General features: G+C 45.7%; 1 protein-coding gene across 1 annotated transcript in view; it reads left to right on the forward strand.

Moving 5' to 3' along the window:
* LOC120928013 (nectin-1-like) overlaps positions 1 to 26,340 on the forward strand; it is a 53,457-nt gene extending 27,117 nt beyond the window's left edge. The window contains exons 3-4 of the mRNA XM_040339072.1: positions 6,102 to 6,247; positions 26,218 to 26,340. Of these exons, the coding sequence (XP_040195006.1) occupies positions 6,102 to 6,247; positions 26,218 to 26,309 (238 nt within the window). The 3' untranslated portion in view covers positions 26,310 to 26,340. The remainder of the gene's footprint in view (positions 1 to 6,101; positions 6,248 to 26,217) is intronic.
* The last annotated feature ends 307 nt before the right edge of the window (positions 26,341 to 26,647 follow it).

Genomic DNA, 26,647 nt, shown 5'->3' on the forward strand with positions numbered 1-26,647 from the left:
TGACCAGTTGTGGGGTAGGTCTTCAACTGCCTACCCCCCAAATGTGGTGTTTCTGTGACCTCTGGTCGTCGAGCTACAACCCCCGAAGTAGATCTTTTTTTTTTTTTTTTTTTTGGGCAAATGGGCTTATCTTGAGAAAGGGGCCTAGAGCTGCAGCTCCATCAGCCCCCTTGTTAATCCGGCCCTGGGCGGAGTTTGCGTGTGGTTGGGGCGGAGTTTGCTTGTGGTTGGGGCGGAGTTTGGACAGAGAGTGTGAGTTCCTGCACCTTTTTTCTGAGATTTTCTTTTTACAGAAAGACCTGAATAAAATAATGGGGTGGGCATTCTTCACTTACAACAATTTTCGCACCTGTCTATAACTTCTGCACAGTACTGTAGATTTTCTCTGATGAACAGAACAGGGAACCAAATCATAAAGCAGTGATGAGATGAGGAATGTCTGGAGACCAAAAATGAAAAAGTCTCCCCCCAAGACAAACAAGCTTCTCCAAGAAGTAGACAGGATGTTCTGATGCCAGTTATGACAATACACACACACCACACCGGTGATCAGGAGCTCATTCGGGCAATCCTCCAAAAGTCATAAACCTTTTCTTGCCTTTGACTTACAAGGTAATTAATGTTTAATTCAAGAATGTTTACTGCAAAGGTTCTGCAATGGGTCCCAAAGATCTGATCCATATAAAATAAATGTCTCTTTGTATGAAGGAAGAGAATTAATTTGAATATGAATATAGCTAGAGACTCCAAAGACATGCTGGTAGGTTAATTGGATCTTGTCCAAATTGGCCCAGTACATATATGTATATCTGTGTGTATGACTGTGTGTCCCAAGCGTGTCACGATCCTACGGGGTAAAATGACCGCACCAGCCAAGCAGACACTGGCTGGAAAAGGCGCCCAGAGGCGATTCAGTTCGCATGAGTAGCGCTATACAAGTAATTCATTCATGACAATGTGTTCATTGTTAGAAAAAAGTGATAGGACTTTTTTTCTTTTTTTTTAACCACTTCGATACCGGCCTTTTATACACACCTCAATACCGGGCCTATTCTGGCACTTCTCTCCTACATGTACAAATCATCATTCTTTTGCTAGAAAATTACGCAGAACCCCCAAACAGTATATATGTTTTTTTTAGCAGACACCCTAGGAAATAAAACAACGGTCATTGCAACGGTTTATCTCGCACGGTATTTGCGCAATAATTTTTAAAACACCTTTTTTGGGGAGCTGCGGTGGCTCAACGCGATTGGCACTGCGCTGACAAGCCATTCACCTCTGCAGCTAGGGGTTCGGATCCCGGTCTCAGCTACATGTGAATTGAGTTTGGTGGTCTCAGCCCGGCTCCCGGTGGGTGTGCTATGCGAGGTAAGCCTGCGCTTAGTACGCCCACCCCCCTCCCACAAAAACCACCACACTTACACGCACTCGAAATTGGGTTAACATGCACGCACTTTGACCACGCGGTCTCTAAAAAGAGGGGCGAAGGACTAACGGGGCTGGTTGAGCGGGCTAGATCCTCTCACTCCCTTATAGGGAGTCCCTCTGCCCCGTTGGGCTTCAAAGCGGAGCAGGTAGGGCAGGCTGTGTGGGAGGACCATTGCCACCCAGGGCATGGAGAAAGGTGGCAGATTGCCTCTGGGGGAGGCCTGCCTACTCCCAACTCCTGCAGTCCGGCTCCTCTCTCGAGTACACGCACAAAATACACTTTAAAAAAACAAAACAAAAAAACACCTTTTTTGGGGGAAAAAAATGGTTTCATGAATTAAAAAATAACAAAACAGTAAAGTTAGCCCATTTTTCTGTAAAATATGAAAGATTATGTTACACCGAGTAAATAGATACCTAACATGTCACGCTTTAAAAAATGCGCACACTCATGGAATGGCGCCAAACTTCGGTACTTAAAAATCTCCATAGGCGCCGCTTTGAAATGTTTTACAGGTTACCAGTTTAGAGTTACAGAGGAGGTGTAGTGCGAGAATTGTTGATGGCACTCTAACGCACGTGGCGATACCTCACATATGTGGTTTGAGCGGTGTTTACATATGTGGGCAGGACTTATGTGTGCGTTCGCTTCTGCGCGCGAGCTACCGGGGACAGGGGCGTTTTAATATTTTTTTTATTAATATTTTTTTTTATTTTACTTATTTATTTATTTTTGTACACTTTTAAAAAAAAATATATAATTTTTTTATCACTTTTATTCCTATTACAAGGAATGTAACCATCCCTTGTAATAGGAAATGTGTGACAGGTCCTCTTTATGGAGAGATGCGGGTCTTATTGACCCCGCATCTCTCCATAAAGAGATACAGTTTACAGTTCGGGTTCGCTCAACTCTAATTACGAGCATAATCCATTTCAGGAGAATGCTTGTGATCCAATGTACTCGCATAAAAAAATAATTTGTTACGCATTGACTTCAACGGCATGCAATACCGCCATATGACCAGAGGTGGGGGGCACCAGAGAGCCTCGGAAACACCCGGAAAGGGCTGAGGTCACCTCGGCTGAACCTGGATTGTTTTTACCTTTTTGTATGTTTTATGTCATCTAATCTTTTTGGAAGGTATTTTTTGTTGTTTTTTCATTCTGATTATTTTTCAGGAATAAATTAGATTAGTTTACGCTGCTTGATAAAATGTTGCCTACTTTGCAGTTTGTGCTATACAACTGTGTTTTCTTTTTTCTTTTCTTTTTTTAACCACTTCAGCCCCGGAAGAATTTACCCCCTTCCTGCCCAGGCGGAATTTCAGCTTCCGGCACTGCGTCGCTTTAACTGACAATTTGCGCGGTCGTGCGACGTGGCTCCCAAACAAAATTGACGTCCTTTTTTCCCCACAAATAGAGCTTTCTTTTGGTGGTATTTGATCGCCTGTGCGTTTTAAAAATTTTCAGATACGCCTCACAGTTGCCTAGATACGAGCGGCGTAAATCTCCTACGCCATCGTATCTTAGGGTGCATATTTCCGCAGGCCGCTAGGTGGCGCTTCCGTAGATTTCCGCGTAGAATATGCAAATTAGCTAGATACGCCGATTCACGAACGTACGTGCGCCCGGTGTATCAAGATACGTCGTTTACGTAAGACATATGTCGGTTTAAAGTTACCCCTCATAAAGCAGGGGTAAGTCATGTTAGGTATGGACGTCGGAAACGTACGAACAGCGTTTGTATTTTACGTTGTTTGCGTAAGTCATCCGTAAATGGGGCTGGGCGTAGGTTACGTTCACGTCGACTAAGCATTGAGCGGGCGCAATTTGCTTTGAAAATTCGACGTGATACTGAGCATGCGTGCGCATGCGCCATTCGTAAAAAGCGTCATTTACGCGGGGTCATGATTAGTTTACATAAAACACGCCCACCTCTTCCTCATTTGATTTAGGTGCGCTTACGCCCGCACATTGACGTTTAGGACGCGAGTGCTTTGTGAATACTGCACTTGCCCCTCTAAGTTGCGGTAGCGTAAATACGATACGCTACGCCCGCTTAAAGTTACGTGGCCCTACGTAATTCTGGGCCAATATTTTTTACTTTTTGCTATTATAAATACCCCAGTTAAAAAATTTTTTACTCAGTTTAGGCCGATACGTATTCTTCTACATATTTTTGGTAAAAAAAATCGCGATAAGCGTATACTGTAGTGACTGGTTTGCGCAAAAGTTATAGCGTCTACAAAATAGGGGACATAATTATGATTTTTTTTTTTTTTACTAGTAATGGCGGCGATCTGCGATTTTTTTTCTTTATTGGGACTGCGACATTATAGCAGACTCATCGGACACTTTTGACACCTTTTTGGGACCATTAACATTTATACAGTAAGCAGTGCTATAAATATGCACTGATAACTGTATAAATGTGACTGGCAGGGAAGGGGTTAACACTAGGGGGCGGGGAAGGGGTTAAATGTGTAGCCTAGTGAGTGTTCTAACTGTGGGGGGAGGGGACTGACTGGGGGAGGTGACCGATCTGTGTCCCTATGTACAAGAGACACAACATCGGTCTCCTCTCCCTGACAGGACATGGAGCTGTGTTTACACACAGAGCTCCACGTTCCTGCTCAGTTACTGGGCAATCGCGGGTGCCCGGCGGCCATCGCAGCCGCCAGGCACGCGCATCGTGTTCCCAGTAAAGCGGCGGGTGTGCGCGCGAGCGACCCCTATCGGCTTTTAAAGACGAGGACGTCATATGACGTCCTGTCAGAACAACTGAGCTACTATGCCGCCATCAATTGACGGTGGCTGGTAGATAAGTGGTTAATCAGTTGGAAGCCTGGGTACAAATATTCCAGCAATTTCTGCAGGAGCAGTGCTGCATCTACAAACAATACCCCATAATGACAACGCAAAAGAAGTTTGTTTGAAACCTTTGTAAATGTATTAAAAATAAAAAATGGAAAACCCCGTGCGCATAAGTATCACGGCCTTTGCTATGGCACTCAGAATTGATCTCAGGTGCACCCTGTTTCCACTGATCATCCTTGAGCTATTTCTACAACTTGACTGCAGTCCACCTGTGGTACATTCAGTTGATTGGACATGATTTGGAGAGGCACACACCTGTGTATATAAAAGGTCCCACAGTTATCAGTGCATGTCAGAGCACAAACCAAGCCATGAAGTCCAAGGAATTGTCTGTAGACCTCCGAGACAGGATTGTATGGAGGCACAGATCGGGGGAAGGTTACAGAAAAATTCCTGCAGCATGGAAGGTCCCAATGAGCACCATCATCTGTAAATGGAAGTTTGGAACCGCCAGGGGGCGGGCTACCCAGCTAAACTGAGCAATCGGGGGAGAAGAGCATTAGCCGGGGATGTGACCAAGAACCCGATGGTCACTCCAGTCAGGGCTGTCTTAATGAGAGGGCACACCTGGGCACTGCCCTGGGGCCCCAGCTACACGGGGGGCCCCCTGCACTCTCCCCAAAGCATAGATATCTAGGGCCAGATCCACAAAGATCTGCCTATCTTTAGGCAGGCGTAGCGTATCCAAGATACACTACGCTGCCATTAACTTACAGCGTAGTTTCCGTATCCTGAAAGAATTTGCGCCGTAAGTTACGGCGGCGTAGTGTAACTGTGTCGGCGTAAGGGCGCGCAATTCAAATGGATAAGATGTGGGCGTGTTTTATGTTAATTCTACTTGACCCCACGTAAATGACGTTTTTTTTTTTACGGCGCATGCGCCGTCCGTGGGGGTATCCCAGTGCGCATGCTCGAAATCACGTCGCAAATAGTCAATGCTTTCGATGTGAACGTAATTTACGCAAAGCCCTATTCGCGAACGTTTTACGCAAACGACGGAAAATTCGAAGCTGGCCCGACGTCCATACTTAACATTGCGTACGCCTCATAGACCCAGGGGTAACGTTACGCCGAAAAAAGCCTTACGTAAACGGCGTAAAAAAATGCGCTGGACGGACGTACGTTCTGAGAATCGGCGTATCTAGCTAATTTGCATACTCTACGCGGAAATCAACGGAAGCGCCACATAGCGGCCAGCGTAAATATGCACCTAAGATCCGACGGCATACTAAGACGTACGTCAGTCGGATCTAGCCCCCATTCAGGCGTATCTTGTTTTGTGAATACAAAACAAAGATACGCCGGAGCATCCTAGAAGTTACGCGGCGTATCAATAGATAAGCCGACGTAACTTCTTTGTGGATCTGGCCCCTAGTGTGTAGAGGGGTCAGAGTGCTGGGTGGATATATGGGGTGTAGAGGGGATCGGCGCAGTTCGGAAATGCATGGAAAGGCCTGATGACAGCTTGGGTACAGAGTCTTTCTGAGGTTTCCCGAGGTCAGACGAACTGTCCTCTGACCTTTCTGCCCGTTTCCGAGGCTCTCTGGCGCCCCCCTGCCTCTGGCCGCATGTGGTACTGCATGCCATTGAAGTCAATGCGGAACAAATTATTTTAGTTTCCATTGACTTCAATGGGGAAACTCGCTTTGATATGCGAGTACTTTGGATTACGAGCATTCTCCTGGAACGGATTATGCTCATAATCCGAGGTTCCACTGTATATATCATCAACGTGGCTGAACAGAATTCTGTATTTTGATGAGTATTTTTTGTTTGGTTTCCATTTGCAGGAAGGATACATATGACTCTGATGCAGTGGAGTTGGGAAATGGAAGAACTTTGTCTGGTGAAAACTTTCAAAGTGGAGTTTACATCTGTGAGGTCACCAATCCAATTGGAAAATCATCAGGATCTCTTCATTTCTACAAAGCCGCAGGTCATTTTTTACTTCTATTCTAGCATTGCGCGCTGCAGAATCAAATGTTAAGTGGAATGGAAGTAGACACTCCCAAAAGGCATAACAGCCAGCATAGCCAACAGATCATGGGTACCCATGGGCGTCCGCAGAAATTTTTTCAGAGGGGGGCGCTTTGGCAGCGGCGATACACAGTTGCATTTTACCCTTTCTTCGACCGCTAGCGGGGGTGCCCCCTGCATCTTTCAATATCTCTTTGTCACTACTGTGTACCCCCTCTCCACAACTGCACCTCTGGACCCCTTTACATTACACAGCACCTTACAGCTCTGGACCCCTTTACATTACACAGCACCCTGCACCTCTGGACCCTTTTACATTACACAGCACCCTGCATCACTGGACCCCTTTACATTACACAGCACCCTGCACCTCTGGACCCCTTTACATTACACAGCACCCTGCACCTCTGGACCCCTTTACATTACACAGCACCCTGTATCACTGGACCTCTTTACATTATACAGCACCCCTTTCCCTTGACTGAAACACTACACTATATTGACAGTATATTTATTTCAGGGCTAAAAGAGGAATCTTTTGGAATGAGGGACAAATGGATTTGATTCCAGAAGAGGGACATGCACTCTAAATAAGGGACAACTAGAGGGGAGGGAAGCGCTGCAGTCACCGCTTAAATCGGCCCCAGGGCCAGTTCGGCCCTGCTCCTGGCTCTCCCTGGCGATTCCATGGGGGGGGCAAACGACCCCCCTTGCCCTATGGAGCGGACATCCATGTGGGTACCCTACACATATGGAAAGGAGAGGAGCCCAGGATTTAAAAAATGTTTCCCAATAAATAGACTCAATTTAAAATGAAGGAAAGGGAACTGTTCCTGACCAGAAACCAATACCATACCTAAATTTGAATAATAGGAAAGAAAAGGAAGCAGACTAGGAAATGTAGGTAGCGTGGAAGAAGATGAGCAAAGACAAAAGGGAGAAAGGAAGAAGGGGGGTAAAAGGGACAAATGACCTTTGGATGATAAGTTGTTCAAGTTCTATTAATGACTCCCTCCACAACTTCCACTGCATTTCTTTCTCCTTAGGTAGAGCCTGCAGGGATGGACTGGCCATTGGGACTACAGGGAGTTTCCCGGTGGGCCGGCTTCAGTGACAGCTGCCTGGGAGTTTCTCACTTCTGCCTAATCTTGTCCCATGAGGTGGGGGGGGGGGGGGGGGGGACCAAACTGATTCTTTGCCTCGGGAGAAATAATGTCTAGCTTCCCCACTGGTACTGCCTATAAGAGTACCAGACGTTCTACTCTAATAAAGTAAAACAGCTAGTGGCTCGTGAAGGGGGAGAGGTGGTTTGGGTGACCGGGGGGGGTGCGGGAGTTGTCCGGCCGTCATGGGAGAGACCTGTCAAAGTGGGCCAGTCTGGGTAAAGTCCAGGGACAAATTTTTGTCCCAGTCCAGCCCTGGGTAGAGGTGTATCCCATTCACTTTGTTCATGTTCAGTAGCAATTTCTCTCATAAGAGCCTTGCCTTGCATGGTTTTGGGGGCTACAAATCCTAGGGGGTCATAAAGGCTGTTGACCGTGGACAAGACACCTCTTCTAGTGAACGGCGTCTCTTCTCTGCATACATAAATGTAAAGCTGTCTTTTTTTAGATCCCAACTGAGCCCTAAACTTCTTTGAGGGGGCAGTGAATCCAAGTCCTTGAGGTCTTTTGCCCGGTCTTCTGAGGGAAACGCTTCCATGGATTTGCTGCTGTTGGACGCCATCTTGTGTAACCTTATGTTAGATTCTGCTAACATCTCTTGTTCTTTTCAGGATAGCCTCTTCGTTGCTGAAAGAAAGAAACAAGTCCATCGTCCACATAAAAATTTCTCATGACAAACTGTTTGGCATCTGTGCCGTGCTCTTCTTCACCTTCCTGTGCTGCTCGTCTCAGGTTGTAGATAGCTAAAGCTGGAGAGGGGCTGTTTCCGAACCAATGTACCTTCATCCTGTATTCCAGGGGTGCCCAACCTTTTGAAGAGCGAGGGCCACTTCAGCGACTTAGTAACCAGTCGCGGGCCACAATGAGCAGAGTAGGCAGATGACAGGTCTGTGTCCACTTTGCATATACAGAGTGGACACAGGCATAGCCCACTCTACTTTACGGGCCATTTGATCCGATAAGATAGAAGGGGACAGATCCACTTCTGTTTTTTTAGCAGATCAGATTGGAGAGAGACAGGTGTAAATGGACACAAGTCTGTTTACATCTGCTGCTCCATAGAGGTGAATGCAGGGTCCGATTGGGTCAGACCGATCATGTGAAAGGGGCCTAAGGCTGCTTTTACACTGATGGTGTGTGGTTTACCCATGCCGCAGGTGCAGTGCAGTGCACCCATGGCTTTTCTGTAAGTGTGGTGCACTTTCTGAAAGCAGACCAACCCACAGGTAAAACCAGAAGTCTATGGCTCAGTGCAAGTAACCCACAGGTGCACCTGCGGATGTTTGAAAGCAGCCCAGTAACCACTGCAGAACAGATATGCCCATATATACACTGTGGGCCAGATTCATGAAGCACTTACACCGTTTTTTTGGTAGATGCACGGCGTAAGTGCAGATTTGCGCCGGCGGATCGCTGCGCCTTACCCAGAGAACCAGATTACGCCTCCAAATAGACTTCATCGCCTCGGTGTAACCTTTCCACGCCGGCGCGGCGTTGGCGCAGATTTACGCTGGTCGGATCTGGCCATGGTTTTTGTGTTTTAAATATGCAAATGAGGTTTTTGGGACGATTCATCAACTTAAGCTTGACCGGCGCAGGCTACTCCCGGTGAGCGGAGCTGAAATTTCCGGTGCAAAGTTACACCTCATAAAAGCAGGGGTAACTTTGCACCAAACTTTCAGAGGTCAGCTGGAGAGCAGCTAAAGCAGCAGCGTTACAAACGAATTGAGCAACAACACCTGCTGGACAACACATCTGTGTGCCAACATGCCAGGGGCAGCCACTCTGTGGCCCATAAAGGCAGTCCCCATGTTGGGAGAGGCCCTCAATAATTACAGCCCTCTCCTCTGGGCTGAAATTGGTCATCCGCCCACCTGAGGATTCCTCATCAGCCATAACTGCCCCACCACAATGCAAACCACCTAGCTTAGAAAAAAAAAAGCTTCAGTACATTTGCACCTGCAGGGCGGAAGTCTGGGCTGATTCATGGACTGGGCTTTGGTAGTGGGTCGGCGTAGCTCAGGGATCACGCCGGGGCGCAGTTCTGAGCATGTGCAGATTGGGGCATTTACCCCTGGATGTCACTGAGCATGTGCGGTCTAAGATGCGCCCCGCCGTGACCCCTGCGCCACGCTCCCCGCTTCATTAGCATAGGGTGACTCCCAGTTGGCCTTACGCCGTCTAAAATCCGCCCCGCTGGGGCATCGTAGACAAAAAAGTTTCTTGAATCACCTAACTGCCTCTCCGCGCTGGACCGGTGTAGTCTAAAAATGATGCACCACGCCGGTGCAAATCTGCACAATTGTTCATGAATCTGGCCCTGTGATTTTAGTAATAAACTTACCATTGATAACAGTTTTCCATTCAGGTATCGCCAGCTGTTGCTGTCTCAGGCAGAGCTCATTTAGTATCACTCCGCCTATTACAGGAGCTGGTGCTATATAGGAAGCATTGGGTCTGCAGCCGCTTGCTACCTTTACGATCGGCTTCATTCACAACACTGAGTCGGCAAAGTGCAATCTGGGCTTGCCAACCCGCCATACCAGGGCAGGAGGTTGCGGGCCACATCAGAGGGCTCCGCGGGCCACATGTGGCCCCCGGGCCACTGGTTGGGCACCCCTGCTGTATTCTGTGACATCTTTGTTAACCACTTGCTTACTGGGCACATAAACCCCCTTTGTGCCCAGGCGAAATTTCAGCTTCCGGCACTGTGTCGCTTTAACTGACAATTGCGCGGTCGTGCGACGTGGCTCCCAAACAAAATTGACGTCCTTTTTTCCCCACAAATCCCACTTTTTTTTTTCTAGTGGTATTTGATCACCTCTGCGGTTTTTATTTTTTGCGCTATAAACAAAAAAAGAGCGACAATTTAAAAAAATATATATATATTTTTTACTTGTTGCTATAATAAATATCCCAATTTTGTTTTTTAAACTATTTTTTTTCTCAGTTAAGGCCGATACGTATTTTTCGACGTATTTTTGTAAAAAAAATCGCAATAAGCGACTGGTTTGCGCAAAAGTTATAGCGCCTACAAAATGGGGGATAGATTTATGATTTTTTTTTTTTACTAGTAATGGCGGCGATCTGCGATTTTTTTGTCAGGGCTGCGATATTGCGGCGGACGTATCGGACACTTTTGACACAATTTTGGGATTATTCACATTTATACAGCGATCAGTACTATAAAAATGCACTAATTACTGTATAAATGTGACTGGCAGTGAAGGGGTTAACACTAGGGGGTGAGGAAGGGGTTAAATGTATTCCCTCATTGTGTTCTTACTGTGTGGGGGGAGGGGACTGACTGGGGGAGGTAACCGATGCTGTGTCCCTATGTACAAGAGACACAGATTGGTCTCCTCTCTCCCTCACAGCATGTGGAGCTCTGTGTTTACACACAGAGCTCCACGTCCTGCTGTGTTAGCGACGATCGCGAGTGTCTGGCGGACGAGCGATACGAGCGAGCGATGCGCCGGGCACGTTGTTTCCCCGCTGCGCGCCCCCAGTGGCGCGCACACGGGGAACAACAACAGCAGGACGTCCAGGGACGTCCACCCGGCACTTGAGAGCCGCGCTGTGGACGTCTTTCGACCATAGCGCGGATCTCAAGTGGTTAAAGTAGATGTAAACCCACAATGTCACAATGTAGAGTATAAGATTTCCTATCATCTGTGGCCAGTCCTGCCACACAGAGTTAATCCAGCTCTGAGCAATCCTCTTTTATTGTTCAGTGAAAATTAACAGACTTCCAGATACAAACCTGTCTAAATAAAAAGTCCTTTCCGTCCCCTTGCTTTGAGTGACAGGGTTTTTACATATCTCGTGCACTAGCTTGGACACATGCACATTCCTGGATGTTTATCATAATATGGGGGGTGATCCACAGTTCATTGTGAGAGGTAATGTATGTCACTCGAAGCAAAGGGACGGAAAAGGACTTTTTATTTAGACAGGTTTTTATCTGGAAGTCTGTTAATTTTCACTGAACAATAAAAGAGGATTGCTCAGAGCTGGATTAACTCTGTGTGGCAAGACTGGGCACAGATGATAGGAAATCTTATTCTCTACATTGTGACATCAAAAAAAAAAAAAGTCATTGTTTTAATACCACAGGAACCTCAGGTAGTCTCTGTGATCATTGCGGACAAGGAAACAGTAGAACATTTGTTGTACATCTGCTGTTACTGCAACTCGTTCTTTTCAGAATCTGATGAGGACTCCAAGGAGTGTATTATCCAGGTCAGGTCCACTGAGGAGGACATTGTTTAGGGAAAGGCCTTCATACTTTGCACTGGAGTCAAATACTACTGGTATCTGTCTTGGTTTCTGAGGATGATACACTCCAAATATTGGTAATTACCAACATTCTTGTTTTGACCACTATCGAAAATTTTCTTCATGAAATCATGGAAGAGTTCCTTCATATCTGTCTTTCTGTTCAGAGTGCGTCGCAATGAGGAGAGCCGCTTCACTGCTTGTCCTTTGTTGTTAGGAAGGTAATGTCGGGGTAAACGGAAAGGTAGTGTAGCCAGTGCCATCTTAAGAGCATTATAGGCCCCCGGGCAATACAGTGCACTGGGGCCCTGTCTACACAATCACGCATGAGAATTTACTGACAAAAATTATGAAATTTACTGGCAGAACCACATTTTTTTACTGGCACTGCAAAAAAAGTACCTAAAATTACAGTTTTACAAATGTCTTCATTGACATTGAAGGTTAGGTTACTATAACCCAGCCTGCTCAGAGTTTCCTCTTACATCAGAGTCTGCAGGATTCCCCCTTACAGTGAAAGGGAACTCTTATGTAAAGGGGAACGCTGCAGATCATGATCTAATGGGGAACTCTGATGTGGAGGGGGGCTCTGGTGACCAGAGACCACCTTATATCCGAGTCCACTGCTTTCTCTGTACATCAGAGTTCCCATTTACATCAGGGTCCTAAGACTGATTTCCCCCTTGCACTGTAAGGGGGAATCCTGCAGACTCTGATGTAAAGGGGAACACCAGGAACTCTGATGTGTGGGGCACTCTGGTGACCAGAGACCACCTTCCATAGAGTAAATATACTAAGGTAAAGGGGGGGGGGGGTCACTAATATTTTTGTATTCACTCCCCCCTACATCAGCAACCACCCGCCCCATTAGACTGGCCTGGCGGCGCTATCACTGACCTCCTCTAAGGTGCACCATGCACGGCTCAGTCAGATGGCTCCAGCTTGGCTGCTCTGGTTTTATCCTACAGTCTCCTCATGTCTGACTTCTCCCATGACCCCCATCCTCGCGACGCTCCCACTCTTGACTCCTCACCAGACTCTCCCTCAGAGACTGTAGACCCGATACAGTTCTACAGTTCTGACCCGCCGCTCTCCACCATTTTTTACCGGGGTCACTGGGCAGCCGATGGGGGGGCCCCCCAGGCAAGTGGGGCCCCCGGGCAACTGCCCAGCGTGCCCAATGGAAAAGACAGCCCTGAGTGTAGCTACCCAGCTGTTTGACTCATCTATAAAGACTTCTCTGTCCATGATCTCAAGGAAGAGGCTATCTTCAACAGATGGTGCTGGTTTGTCATCATCTCGCGTTCTTTCAAACACTGTGCATCCTAGCTCATCTGTATCTTCAGCTGAGGTGATAGCCTCCATGTAACGCTGAACTTTCTGCTGTTGTATTGGGATGACTAGTCTCTCTTTAACCACTTAAGGACCGCCTCCTGCAGATATACGTTGGCAGAATGGCACAGCTGGGCACAAGCACGTACCCGTACGTCCTCTTTAAATGCCCAGCCGTGGGTCGCGGGCGCGCGCCCCGGTCCGAAGCTCCGTGGCAGCGGTCGCGGGACCCGCGGACCCGATCACCGCTGGAGTCCCACGATCGGTCCCCGGAGCTGAAGAACAGGGAGAGCCGTGTGTAAACACAGCTTCCCCGTTCTTCACTGTGGCGCTGTCATCGATCGTGTGTTCCCTGATATAGGGAAACACGATCAATGATGTCACACATCCAGCCCCGCCCCCCTACAGTTAGAAACACAGGTGAGGTCACACTTAACCCCTTCAGCGCCCCCTAGTGGTTAACTCCCAAACTGCAATTGTCATTTTCACAGTAAACAATGCATTTTCTGCTGTGAAAATGACAATGGTCCCAAAAATGTGTCCGATGTGTCCGCCATAATGTCGCAGTCACGAAAAAAATCGCTGATCGCTGCCATTAGTAGTAAAAAAATTTTTTTTTATAAAAATGCAATAAAACTATCCCCTATTTTGTAAACACTACATTTTGCGTAAACCAATCGATAAACGCCTATTGTGATTTTTTTTTTTACCAAAAATAGGTAGAAGAATACGTATCGGCCTAAACTGAGGAAAACATATTTTTTTTATATATATATATTTTTGGGGAAAATGTATTATAGCAAAAAGTAAAAAATATTGATTTTTTTTCAAAATTGTCGCTCTATTTTTGTTTATAGCGCAAAAAATAAAAACCGCAGAGGTGATCAAATACCACCAAAAGAAAGCTCTATTTGTGGGAAAAAAGGGCGTCAATTTTGTTTGGGAGCCACTTTGCGCAAGCGCGCAATTGTCAGTTAAAGCGACGCAGTGCCGAATTGCAAAAACTGGCCAGGTCCTTTACCTGCCTAAAGGTCCGGGTCTTAAGTAGTTAATCTGTCTCCTGTTGGTACAGGGGCTAAGACATGATGTGCGGCCATTTTGCAACATGTTTGTTTTGTAGACATTCACTTTTGCAAGCTTGTGAGCTCCATCCAGACATACATCACCAATGATGACCCATCCAAGGTCAAGACGTTGTGCAAATGGTGCATTGTGTGTCCCCTTGTATTGCTCTCTGACCTTGTGCACTCTCAGTATGTCTCTTCCAAGTAGAAGGATAATTGCAGCACCTGGGTCGAGTGCTGGAATCTTGTCTGATATTTGCATCAGATGAGGGTAGTGACGTGCAATTTTAGGTGTGGGTATCTCTGATCTATCATCTGGTATCGCATCACATTCTATGAAAGTGGGCAGTCGGCTGCGTTTTCCCATCTAATGACTCAATTATGTAGTTTGCTCTCCTCTCTGATGTGTCCACAACTCCTGAACATGTCTTCAAAGTATACAAAGTTGGACTTCCTCTGTCACCAAAGAGGTCAAAGCACTCTGTTCTCGCCAGAGATCTGTTACTTTGCTTATCTAAGACCGCATACATTCTGATTGCTCTCTCTCTGAGGCCTGCAGGATACACCTTCACTAACATATTGTGGAGCATGATCTAGAGCTAAATGTCTTTGTGCAGATCTCAGCGCACTTTGAGGTTATTGCTGGTAATGCACTCTCTGGCCCAGATTCAAGAAGCAATTGCGCCTGCGTAACCATAGGTTACACAGCGCAATTGCTTACTTGCTCCGGCGTTACGAATGCTCCTGATTCAGAAACATCGTAACGCCGACTGCAGCCTAAAATCTGCGTGGCATAAGGCTCTTATGCCACGCAGATTTTAGGCTGCATTCTTGCGATGACCACTAGGGGGCGCTCCCATTGTGCTCAGTGTATAGTATGCAAATTGCATACTAACACCGATTCACAATGTTGCGCGTGCCCTGCGTACGCAAGTTACGGAGTTTCCATACGGCGTCTTTAGCGTAAGGCTGCCCCTTCTAATAGTAGGGGCAGCCAATGCTAAAGTATACCCGCCGTTCCCGCGTCGTGAAATTTGAATTTCACGTCGTTTGCGTAAGTGATTCGTGAATGGCGCTGGACGCCATTCACATTCACTTGGAAGCAAATGACGTCCTTGCGACGTCATTTGCCGCAATGCACGTCGGGAAAGTGTCTACGCTCGGCGCGGGAGCGCGCCTAATTTAAATGATTACCGCCCCCTACGGGATCATTTACATTAGGTGCCCTTACGCAGGGCAATTTTTTTTTTTTACATTAGATTGAGGCTATTTAAGGGGAGCAGAAACGGGTATTTTTTTTAAAATCAATGCAGTACTTACCGTTTTAGAGATCGATGTTCTCCCGCGGCTTCAGGATATGATCTTCGGGACTGGGCGTTCCTATTTGATTGACAGCCTTCCGACGGTCGCATACAGCGCGTCACCAGTTGCCGAAAGAAGCCGAACGTCGGCGCGGCTCTATATGGTGCCTGCGCACCGACGTTCGGCTACTTTCGGAAACTCGTGACGCGCTGGAAGCGGCGGGAGAACATCTATCTCGAAAACGGTAAGTACGGCATTGATTTTAAAAAAAAATACCCGTTTCTGCTCCCCTTAAATAGCCTCAATCTAATGTTAAAAATAAATTTTTTGGGTGAACCTCCACTTTAAACCCCGGACCATTTCGCTGGCCAAAGACCAGAGCACTTTATGCGAATCGGCACTGCGTCACTTTAACTGACAATTGCGCGGTCGTGCGACGTGGCTCCCAAACAAAATTGACGTCCTTTTTTCCCCACAAATAGAGATTTCCTTTGGTGGTATTTGATCCCCTCTGTGGTTTTTATTTTTTGTGCTGTAAACAAAAATAGAGCCACAATTTTGAAAAAAAAAACTATATTTTTTGCTATAATAAATATCCCCAAAAAATCTATAAAAACGTTTTTTCCTCAGTTTATGCCGATACATATTCTTCTACATATTTTTGGTAAAACAAATCGCAATAAGCGTATATTGATTGGTTTGCGCAAAAGTTATAAAAATAGGGGATAGAATTATTGCATTTTTATTATTTTTTATTTTTTACTAGTAATGGCGGCGATCTGAGATTTTTATCGTGACTGCGAGTTTATGGCGGACACTTTTGACACATTTTTGGGACCATTGTCATTTTTACAGCGATCAATGCTATAAAAATGCACTAATTTCTGTAAAAATTACACTGGCAGTGAAGGGGTTAATCGCTAGGTGGCGCTGAAGAGGTTAAGTGTGCCCTAGGGAGTGCTTCTAACTGTAGGGGGGATGGGCTGTGTGTGACACGATAGTGATCACCGCTTCCGATTACAGGAAGCGGTGACCACTGTCCTGTCACTGGGAAGAATGGGGAAATGCTTGTTTACATTAGCTCTTCCTCACCGTGACACGATTGCGGGTATGCCCACGGACATTGAGTCCGCGAGACCCGCGGTCAGAGTCATGGAGCTCGCGGACGGCGCGCATGTCCACAATGCCGCTTCTTAAAGGGGACGTAAATATACGTCCTCTTGCGCAGCCGTGCCATTCTGCCAACGTATATCGTCGTGTGGCGGTCGGCAAGCGGTTGAGATAAGATTTGCGCTCCTCTATTGTCTTGCTTCTGAAACTGCGACATTTTCTCAGTTTTTCATGAGGCTTGTTATGTAGTGGACACTGCTCGTCTGGGTCCTCAATTTTCATTCCTGAGCTTTTATCCTGGTTGGCTTCAAACTCAGTACTTCCGTACAGACACTGTTGTTCTGCGTTCTTTATTGTGCACTGAAGGTTGTTTCTCTGGGCCAGATTCAGAAAGATCAGCGGATCTTTCTGCTGGCGTAACGTATGTCATTTACGTTACCCCGCCGCAAGTTTTTCAGGCAAGTGCTTTATTCACAAAGCACTTGCCTGTAAAGTTGCGGCGGCGTAGCGTAAATCACGAGGCAGAATTAAAATTCGGCGGGTAGGGAGCATGTATCATTTAAATAAAGCGCGTTCCCTGTGCCGACCGAACCGTGCATGCGCCGTCCCGTGAAATATCCCAGTGTGCATTGCTCCAAATGACATCGCAAGGATGTCATTGGTTTCGACGTCCAGCCCCATTCACGGACGAGTTACGCAAACGACATAACATTTTCAAATTGCGACGCGGGAACGACGGCCATACTTAACATTGGATACGCCACCTAGGGGGCATGTTTATCTTTACGCCGGCATACCTCTTACAGAAACGGCGTATCTTTACTGCGACGGGCAAGCGTACGTTCGTGAATCGGCGTATCTACTCATTTGCATATTTTACGCCAAACTCAATGGAAGCGCCACCTAGCGGCCAGCGTAAATATTGCACCCTAAGATACGACGGCGCAGGCCGTCGTATCTTAGGCAGGTTTAAGTGTATCTCCGTTTGAGCATACACTTAAACATACGACGGGCTTAGATTCCGAGTTAAGTCGGCGTATCTACTGTGAATCCGGCCCTCTGTCTTTACAGAGCTGGAGTCTCCCATGTTCAAAAAGGTGAAGCCTGGGTCATTGCGCATTTTAGCTTGATTCACAATGAATGTGGCGAGGAAGGAGAAAGGTGGAAATGCCACCTGATGATCTTCCTTGTATTTTGATGCTTGCGTGATCCATATTTCTTGTAAGTCGTAAAGAAGTTTCTTGATTACCGGTTTGGCTCCACCTGCTGTATCCAAATATGAGAGGCCTGGCAGGTATCCACCAGCCTTTGCCGCCTCCAGCTCTAAAAGTACGTTGCCAAGCTTTCTCAGCTTCTAATTGTCTTTTGTTTGTTATTTTTGGATAATTTTCAATTTTCTTCAGAAGTGCATCTTCACATGACCCATAGCAGTCTTCCAATTTCTGCCATACCATTGTAAGCCCTGCTGTAGCATCATGGACATGTACTGACCTGATTCTTTTGGCTTGCTCAGTGGACTCTGGTCTGAGCCATTTGGAGAGTAGGTCAAGCAAACCCTGTCTGTTAGATTTAAGGTGGATGTAAACTAGAGGTGCACCGAAATGGAAATTTCAGAACCGAAATGAGACCGAAATAAAAAAAAATGTCAGGCCGAAACCGAAAATGACTTTTCTTTTTTTTTTTTTTTTTATAATTGTATGTTAAAACATACATTAATGTGCCCCCAATTGCCACCTCACTTTGCCCCCAATTGCCACCTCACTGTGCCCCCAATTGCCGCCTCTTGTTTATTTTTTTTATTTTTTATTACTTTATCACTTTTTTTTTTTGCCGCTTGTCGTTTTACTTTTTTTTATATAATTTTCTTATTTTTAATATTTTTCTTATTCTTTACTTTTTAATTACTTATTTTATTAATTTAATTATTATTTCTAATTTTTTTTTTACACTTAACTTTATTGCTATCACACAGGAGAAACTAATTCCCTGTATGATAGCAATTGGAGGTGACAGGTTCTCTTTATTAACCCTGTCACCTCAGGAGTGGATTGGCAGCAGGGGAGGGGGACAGAGTCCCGATGATAGAGCCAGCCGGAGGGAGGTATGTGATGTTGGGAAGGGGGGGGGGGGAGGATTGATGGCTGCTAGAAAAGAAAGCAACTCACCGCCGCCCGTATGCTGAAACTGTCCCTGCTCTGCTACACAGCCCCGCCTCCTCCTAACCCCACGCTGTGATAGACAGAAAACATCTCAGCATTAGAACGGCATTCTGTTTATCACAGTGTGGTTAGGAGGACGCGGGGCTGTGTGCGAGCAGAGTGGAGACAGTTTGAGTGTGTTTTACCGCTCTGCAGCCACTAGTCATATCGGCAATTTTAAAGCTGTTTTCGGCCGATATGTATCGGCCACCGATATATCGGTGCATCCCTAATGTAAACCCACTCTCATCCTTTCTAAACTACTGCCATAGTGCTGATTTATAAGGATATAGATGCTTCCTGCATGTATCCTTACCTGTCACATGTCTCCCCTCTGACTGAAAAACTGCAGATTCTGTGGGTTGTTCTGTTGTCTGGAGCTCGTGGGTGGAGTCGTGATGTCAGTAGACTCCCTGCCCACCTCTACACTCCCCTTACACTAAATTCTGCTATGATCACTAACATCCAGTCAAAATCCAGAAAAGTAACCACATGACTTCAGAAAAGGAGTTGGGGTGGGAATTAAAAATAATGCCTGTCTCAGGCTAGTGCATGAGATATCTAAATAACCTGTCACTCACAGCAAGGGGGCGGAACGGACAAAAGTTTTCTCCTGTTTGTCCGTTTATGTCACTGACAAAAGTCTTGCCTCTTTGTGACAAGACTGGGCACAGATGATAGGAAATCATATACTCTACATTGTGACAGCAAAAAAAAATTTGGGTTTACATCCAAGTCTTGGTTGCTGCTTAGAAAAGATTCCAGGCCCAATAGTTTTCTGGATGGGTATCAAACTTCACAAGACCGGAGCTCACCATTTCACAGCATATCAAGTATTTTGTCACATCTGTGGCTCCTGCTGCCTGGGAACAAACACAGGGCTCATAAGATGGTGGGGCTGCTTGGTTAAATCCACTATAGTCATATGGTTGTTCTCGTTTGCTGCAAGTATTCCTGCGATTGGCCAGATTTACATTTTCCACAGGAGGGATTATGTCACCATTTGTTTGATTTCCTGACAGATTGGTCTCCGAGTATGTAACCACTTGGCTTGTTATAGTAAAGTTCGGGGTCGGTCTTGTAGCATCAAGTGATATCAAAGTTGTCTGCTGCTAGCGGGACCTTTGACGATTTTAATGCATCATTAATCAGTGCACGTGGTCGCGTGCAATTGTACATACTCACAGGTGCGTTGGATTGCACTCAGTAGTGTTGTTAGGACCTGGGCTTGAACCTGGGACCTCTGGTGTATCTGGCAGTGACTCTGCTTGCTGAGTCACCTGGAATGCTGGACAGCTCCTTGGACAATTCCTTGGATAGTTCCTTAGACAATTCCTTGAATGATCTTGTCTTGAATCTTGTTTGCCTTGGCCCTTGAACCTTGAACCCATTGCTCCTCCCATGAACTTCCTGGTTTAAGCCATGTCCCTGCACTTCCTGGTTGGCAGAATATTGTGCCTTCACCAGCCAATATCTTGCTCCTGTCTCTCCTGCTGCTGACAGTATCTTTGCTACCATTCGCTACCGACATTTGGCTCATTCCTCGACTATGCTTCTGCTGAATCCCAACCTGCAACTATTTGTTACCAACTTTTGGCTTGTTTTTGCGGCTAAGCTTCTGCTTGATCCCTACCTGTTATATCTGCTACCGGACCCCGACTTGCTCAACTCCTGGTGGGGCTATCCTGAAGACCGCGACCTGGCACTAACACGCAGCAAAGCCCATCTCCACCATCAGGAGCTCTGGTGAATACCGGTTAGTGCTTAGACCTCGCACCTCAGGTGAACCCATGTCATCAGCCAGGGTGACCTTAGGGTGACCACATTTCCAAACTGCCATTCAGGGACACCCCCCCTTCATAAAAAAAGATGTACATCACAGGGTCCCCTTCGGCTGGATTCACACTTATGCAGGTTTAGTGCTTTTTGCATTTTGCAAATTTGCACTACTGTCCATTTAACTATGGAACACGTTCTGTAGTGCAAATCTGCAAAATGCACTAAAACTGCATAGGTGTGAATCCAGCCTAAGTCTGTCTGCAAAGTGGTGCATCTGTAGCAGGCAAAGAACGTGCTGCAGCAAAAATGAAATTTCTAAAGAAAAAAAAAAAGTCAAATCACATTTAAATTAATTTGTGGTTGCAATTGCTGGTACCCATCTAAAAAAGAAAAAAAACGGCGTGGGGTCCCCCCTAAAATCCATACCAGACCCTTATCCCAGCAAGAATTCAGCTGTCAACATAGGAAGCCCATTGACAGCTGATGACTCATCGGTTGTTAGGGATGCCGTGACCAGCCCCGCTCCTAAACAACCAGATTTTACTGCACCCTGATTGGGCAAAGCTTTACCCAATCAGGGTGCAGAATGCACTGTGCAGGGTGGCTGTGTCAGTTTCATTCCGGGACAATGTATTTTCTCAGAATGAAGGTGCCCGGGACAGACCTGCAAAATGTGGGACTGTCCCGGGCAATCCGGGACATGTGGTCACCCTAGGGGACCTGTGTGAATACCTGCTCTGCTGCTATAGCTACTGGCCTCTGAGCCTGACTCCAGACCGTGACAGGTGTCATCTGGGTATCTATCACAGGGTGCTCTCTGTATTTTTCTTCGGCAGCTCTCATGAGCACCTCGGCTTCAGCTAAGGCTGCTGAAGCAGTTTTTTCTTGCTTGATAATATGTAAAGATGCTTTCACCTCTGCTTTTCTTCTAAGTGCTTCAGCTTTACTTTTAGCTTTAATAATATGATGTTCATCATTTATGCAGCCCTGTTCTCACCATTTCAGCTTCACGTATTGCATAGGAAGCCAGTGCTTCTGCTTTTGCATGGGCCCTGGCAGCTGCAGCACTGGTGGACGACAGGTTAGAGCAGCTTGAATGTCTAGAGCTAGTGCGCTGGGACCTGGCAGCTTCAGCACTAGCTGATGTCTGATCCGACTGACTAGAGACTCTGGAGCTTGTGCCGCGTGACTTTGGTGTTTGGCATATTGTATATGCTTTCCTCTGCGTGTGTATGCTGAGGGATGACTGTTGTAGTATCCTTGTCTGTGTACTGCATGATGAAACAGATTACTTCTCTGTAGTGTCTGTGGCTGTAAAGGTTAGCTGATGATGAGCAGAATGAATCCACTCTTCTTTAGACTAAATGGAAAAAGAAAAACCGCGCTAGACAGATATACAGAACAAAGGCAGCATCTCAAAAGTGGGATACACACAACATATAAGTAAACAAAAAAGTAAACTGCGCCATGCCAGCCGGCAGAGTGTAGGAGCCCTTCCTCCTCAAAACGACGTGATGACGTCACTACGCGCCCTTCCAGTGGCTTTTCGTCATAAACTGACGTTCTTAATGGGGATAGGGCAACGCAATGATTCACCATTATTTATAAAGCCAGACCTTGTTGTGAGATGCAAGGAACAGGATAGAAAACGCCATATTGAATATGGGCACAAATGCCAGTAACAGCTGGGAGAGCTTGTTAGAGAAAAACAAGGGGGTTGGGACTTTAAATGAAGCACCTCGGAAAAGGGCCTCCACCCCTAATAGCAATGTGAATGCGAAAACAATTTTGGGACTTTAAATGAGGCACAAAGAGGAACCGGATGTAGAAACGATAATTTATTGATCGGCAATAACCATGACATAGTACACTCAAATGGATATTGCAGTAAGAGCCGGTTCACACACAGGCGACAGGACTTTGGGGGCGACTCGGCAAGGCGATCTCAAGGCGACTTGAGAGGCAACTTGCAAAATGACTTCAGTATTGAAGTCAATGCAAGTCGCCCTGAGTCACCCCCAAAGTCGTACAGGAACCTTTTTCTAAGTCGGAGCGACTTGCGTTGCTCCTATTAGAACGGTTCCATTGACTACTGTGGACCGCGACTTGTCAGGCGGCTGAGTCGCCTGACAGGTCGCTCTAGTGTCAAAGTTATGTTTACAGAAACTCTAATACAATAGAAAAATAAATAAATAAACATAAGTGATACAAAGATATACAATAACATTCCCGTTGTAGCTCCATGTACAAATTCGTATAAAACGTTCTTTTATAAAAAGGATTGAGTATCCTCACAGATGGCGTCATTAGAGTATGCATCTTTGTAAGCTCTACGCGTTTTGATGGATAATACCACCTCGTCAGGAGCTGATGCGTATGACGTTTCTGTGAAAAGAGTATAAAGCATTGAACATATATTAACCCCAATAACAATTGAAGATATGGGGGGGGGGGGGGCATAAACGGGAAAAAGTTGATACTTTCTAATGACGCCATCTGTGAGGATACTCATTCCTTTTTATAAAAGAAAGTTTTATACATGGAGCTACAACGGGAATGTTATTGTATATCTTTGTATCACTTATGTTTATTTATTTATTTTTCTATTGTATTCGAGTTTCTGTAAACATAACCTTAAACTGCAATATCCATTTGAGTGTACTATGTCCTCTTTGTGCCTCATTTAAAGTCCCAAAATTGTTCTCGCATTCACAGCTGGGAGAGCTTGTTACGGCGATCAACTTAGAAAACCATAAATTAATTCATTAAATTTAAGCAAAAAATTGCAATAAATGCAACGGAGCAACCCACGACCAACTAAATTCATACAAACAATATTAATTAAATTGACAAATGTTGTTCGGCTAGAGTCAGACGAACCATCGCCAAAAATAACACTCATGACCCCTAGTGGATAAACTTCAGATTGCAATTTATTAGATCAGCCTTTCTCAACCTTTTTATGCCAGAGGAACCCTTAAAATAATTTTCAGGTCTCGGGGAGCCCCTGATAAAAACCCATTGGGAACAATGCCTCTTACTTCAGTGAGAATGCCCTTTCTTACAGTGGTGGTAAGAATGGCCCTCTTACAGAGAGCTATAAAGATCATTGGCTCCTACAAGTGGCATTGGCTCAGAAGTATGTAGGCACCATCAAACAGGAGGTAAATCAGCCACAGCTCAAGGAACCCCTAGCCACCTCTGGAGGAACCCTAGGGTTCAACGGAACCCTGGTTGAGAATGGCTGCATTAGATTAATAAAAATATTCAGATTGCAAATCATTAAATTGATGAAAATAATAAATGTAAATTAATATGTAGTGTAATTATGCCTTGCTCAAGGTGAATTATTAAGTAAATTAATAATGTGTCTGTCATATCGTACACAACCAAATTCCATAAAGTGCATAATATGTGCAATGAATTAAATAGTAATCTACTCAATGAGTGAATAGCACATAGTGTAATTACCAATAATGGAAAAAATATATATAATAAAAATAAATTAAAATGTAAACATTAATCATAAAGAATTATTTAATTAAAGAATGAATTAATTAAATAGAAAATTAATTAAACATGTTTTTTTAATTGAAAATTGTAATTAAAGAATACATAAACCCATCCTTTCATCACACACCAAGTTTACACCGTGGCCACATCATTAGTTATTAATAAAGGCATTCACGTCTGTATCTATATTTAACCCATGGGGGGCATAGGTTTTCAATCTATGGATCCAAGCCATCTCAAGTTTAGAAATCTCCTTTACCAGTAGACTTCCCCTCGAGTGTGGTTTAAACTTGTCAATACCCAGAAAAAGGGTTTTTGATGGATCTCTGTTGTGCTCCAAAAGATAATGCTTAGATACAGAGTGATTCTTAAACCCCATTTTTATATTTGTGATGTGCTCGTTGAGGCGGACTTGTAAGGGGCGTTTGGTCCGCCCCACATATTGCAGGCCACACGGGCACTGCAATATGTAGACCACCCCAACAGTAGCACACGTGATACAAGGTTTGATGGTATATTGTTTCTGCGTAACAGTAGATGTAAAAGTGGTGGTCTGTCTTTGGGAGCAGGAATTCAAGGTACAGACCCTACACCATCTACATTAGGTAGAAACCGGTTAGCTGTTCGAAAAAAACCTGCTAATAACCGGTGGATTGAGAACATTGGGGGCAGAACGTCCGGCTTCTTTTGGACCGACTGCAGTACACACAGAAAATAGAAGAAATGGTCGCACACCACTGTAGATCAAAATCCTTTATTTGGACATCCCAATACTCCAAGAACCAAGAGTGCTGAGTAGATGCATTTCACACACTTCACGTGCGCTCATTGTTAATGACTAAGCGCACGTCTACCCAGCACTCTGGTTCTTGTAGTATTGGGATGTCCTAATAAAGGATTTTGATCTACAGTGGTGTGCGACCATTTCTTCTATTTTCCGTGTGTATTGCAGTCGGTCCAAAATAACTCGGACGTTCTGTTGCGTTCTGTTTAAGGGGCATTACCGAAAAAGGTATGCCAATCCATGCCCGATCAGCGCTCTCAGTCATTGGCGCTGACCGGAGTGTTCTGGCAGGAGGGGGGAGATCGCTGTACCAATTGTTCAGCGCTGCTTGGTTAAACGAAAAACAAACTACTAGTGTGTACAGTGCTTAAGCCTAAAACATGAATTAGCAGCAGTGGCGGTCCGTCCATATGGGGCGCCGCCTCCCTAATCAATGCGCCCGGTCCCTAATCTACATGCAGGGCTCTGGACACGTGGATTCCAATTTTTTTTTTTTAGAAGCACGTGATTAGAGCCTGAAAGGGGTTGTAAAGATTCATTTTTTATTTTCGAAATAAGTTCCTTTAAGCTAGTGCATTGTTGGTTCACTTACCTTTTCCTACAATTTCCCTTCTAAATGTTTTTTTTTCTTTGTCTCACTTCCTGTTCCTCCTCATTAAGCTTGCCCCCATCATCTGAGCCGAGCCGTTCTGGCTGGGGGTTAGTCAGAATGCTCGCCCTCTCCCTTGGGACTACATCCCTGCGGGGAGACACTGTGAACGTTCACAGGATGTAGTCCCAAGGGAGGGGGCAAGCACGCTGACTAACCCCCAGCCAGAACGGCTCGGACGATGGGGGCAAGCTTACTGAGGAGGAACAGGAAGTGAGGAATTCAGACAAAGGAAAAAACATTTAGAAGGGAAATCGAAGGAACCCATTTCGAAAATAAAAAACAAAACTTTACAACCGCTTGAAGCTCTAATTGGCTTCAAAAAAGGATGTGCTCTGGGCGCAGAGAACTGCGCTCCGAGTCAAAACCAGTTGTGTGACAATAGCGAATGAATATTTGCTATTGTCTTCCTGATTTTCCTCCCGGCCAGTCAGGAAGTGGGTCCTGAGAACCGTCACCTGATTGGCCGTTAGGAGAAGCAAACCTATTGGCTCCTGTGGTGGGAGGAGATGCAGGAGAAGCCGCCGAAGACGCAGGGTGAGTCCGCCGCCCAGAGGAAGATGGGGTAAGTGCAGGGCTGCGTTGTGGCTTTGGGTGGATTGTTTGCCACCCCACCCCAAAAAAATAAATCACACACCGTTTAGTATTCAGGGCTGTGTCTTGCATGCTTCCTATATGACTTTCAGTTCCAGTATTTTCTTCCTCTAGTTACATATTGTCAAGAAGGATTTATAACAATATTTTATTTTTGTTTTAGGCTCTTCTGAATGTCTAAATGTCTGCCAGTGGCCTTTTCTTTGCTGGCAATGGGTGTCATCATTTCTTGCTGGTACAAAAAGCAACCCATAATAAGTAAGTAAGTTCAGCCATTTCTTGCTGTGTTATGATATTTGGAGGTCATCCTTTAAGACGTGGCCCCCACCTCCCGAAGTGCAGCCCACCTTGTCTAATACCTTCAAACTCCACTTTCGATCCCAGAGTTCTTCTTTACAAAGTGTCTATGTTGGGTCCTCTTCACCTTGCTCATTATTGTCTTGGCTCCTTTCATTCCTATAGGGAGAACCAGGACTTCTGGAGGGCCCTAGGCAGGGCTGCTGTTAAAAATCACAGGGCCCCACACAGCCTACCGGACAACCCAACCCCCCCCCCCCCGACCAAAAGAGACATAGATTTATCAGTCCCTTTTC

Source organism: Rana temporaria, chromosome 2, assembly GCF_905171775.1.
Source record: "Rana temporaria chromosome 2, aRanTem1.1, whole genome shotgun sequence".
NCBI lineage: Eukaryota > Metazoa > Chordata > Amphibia > Anura > Ranidae > Rana > Rana temporaria.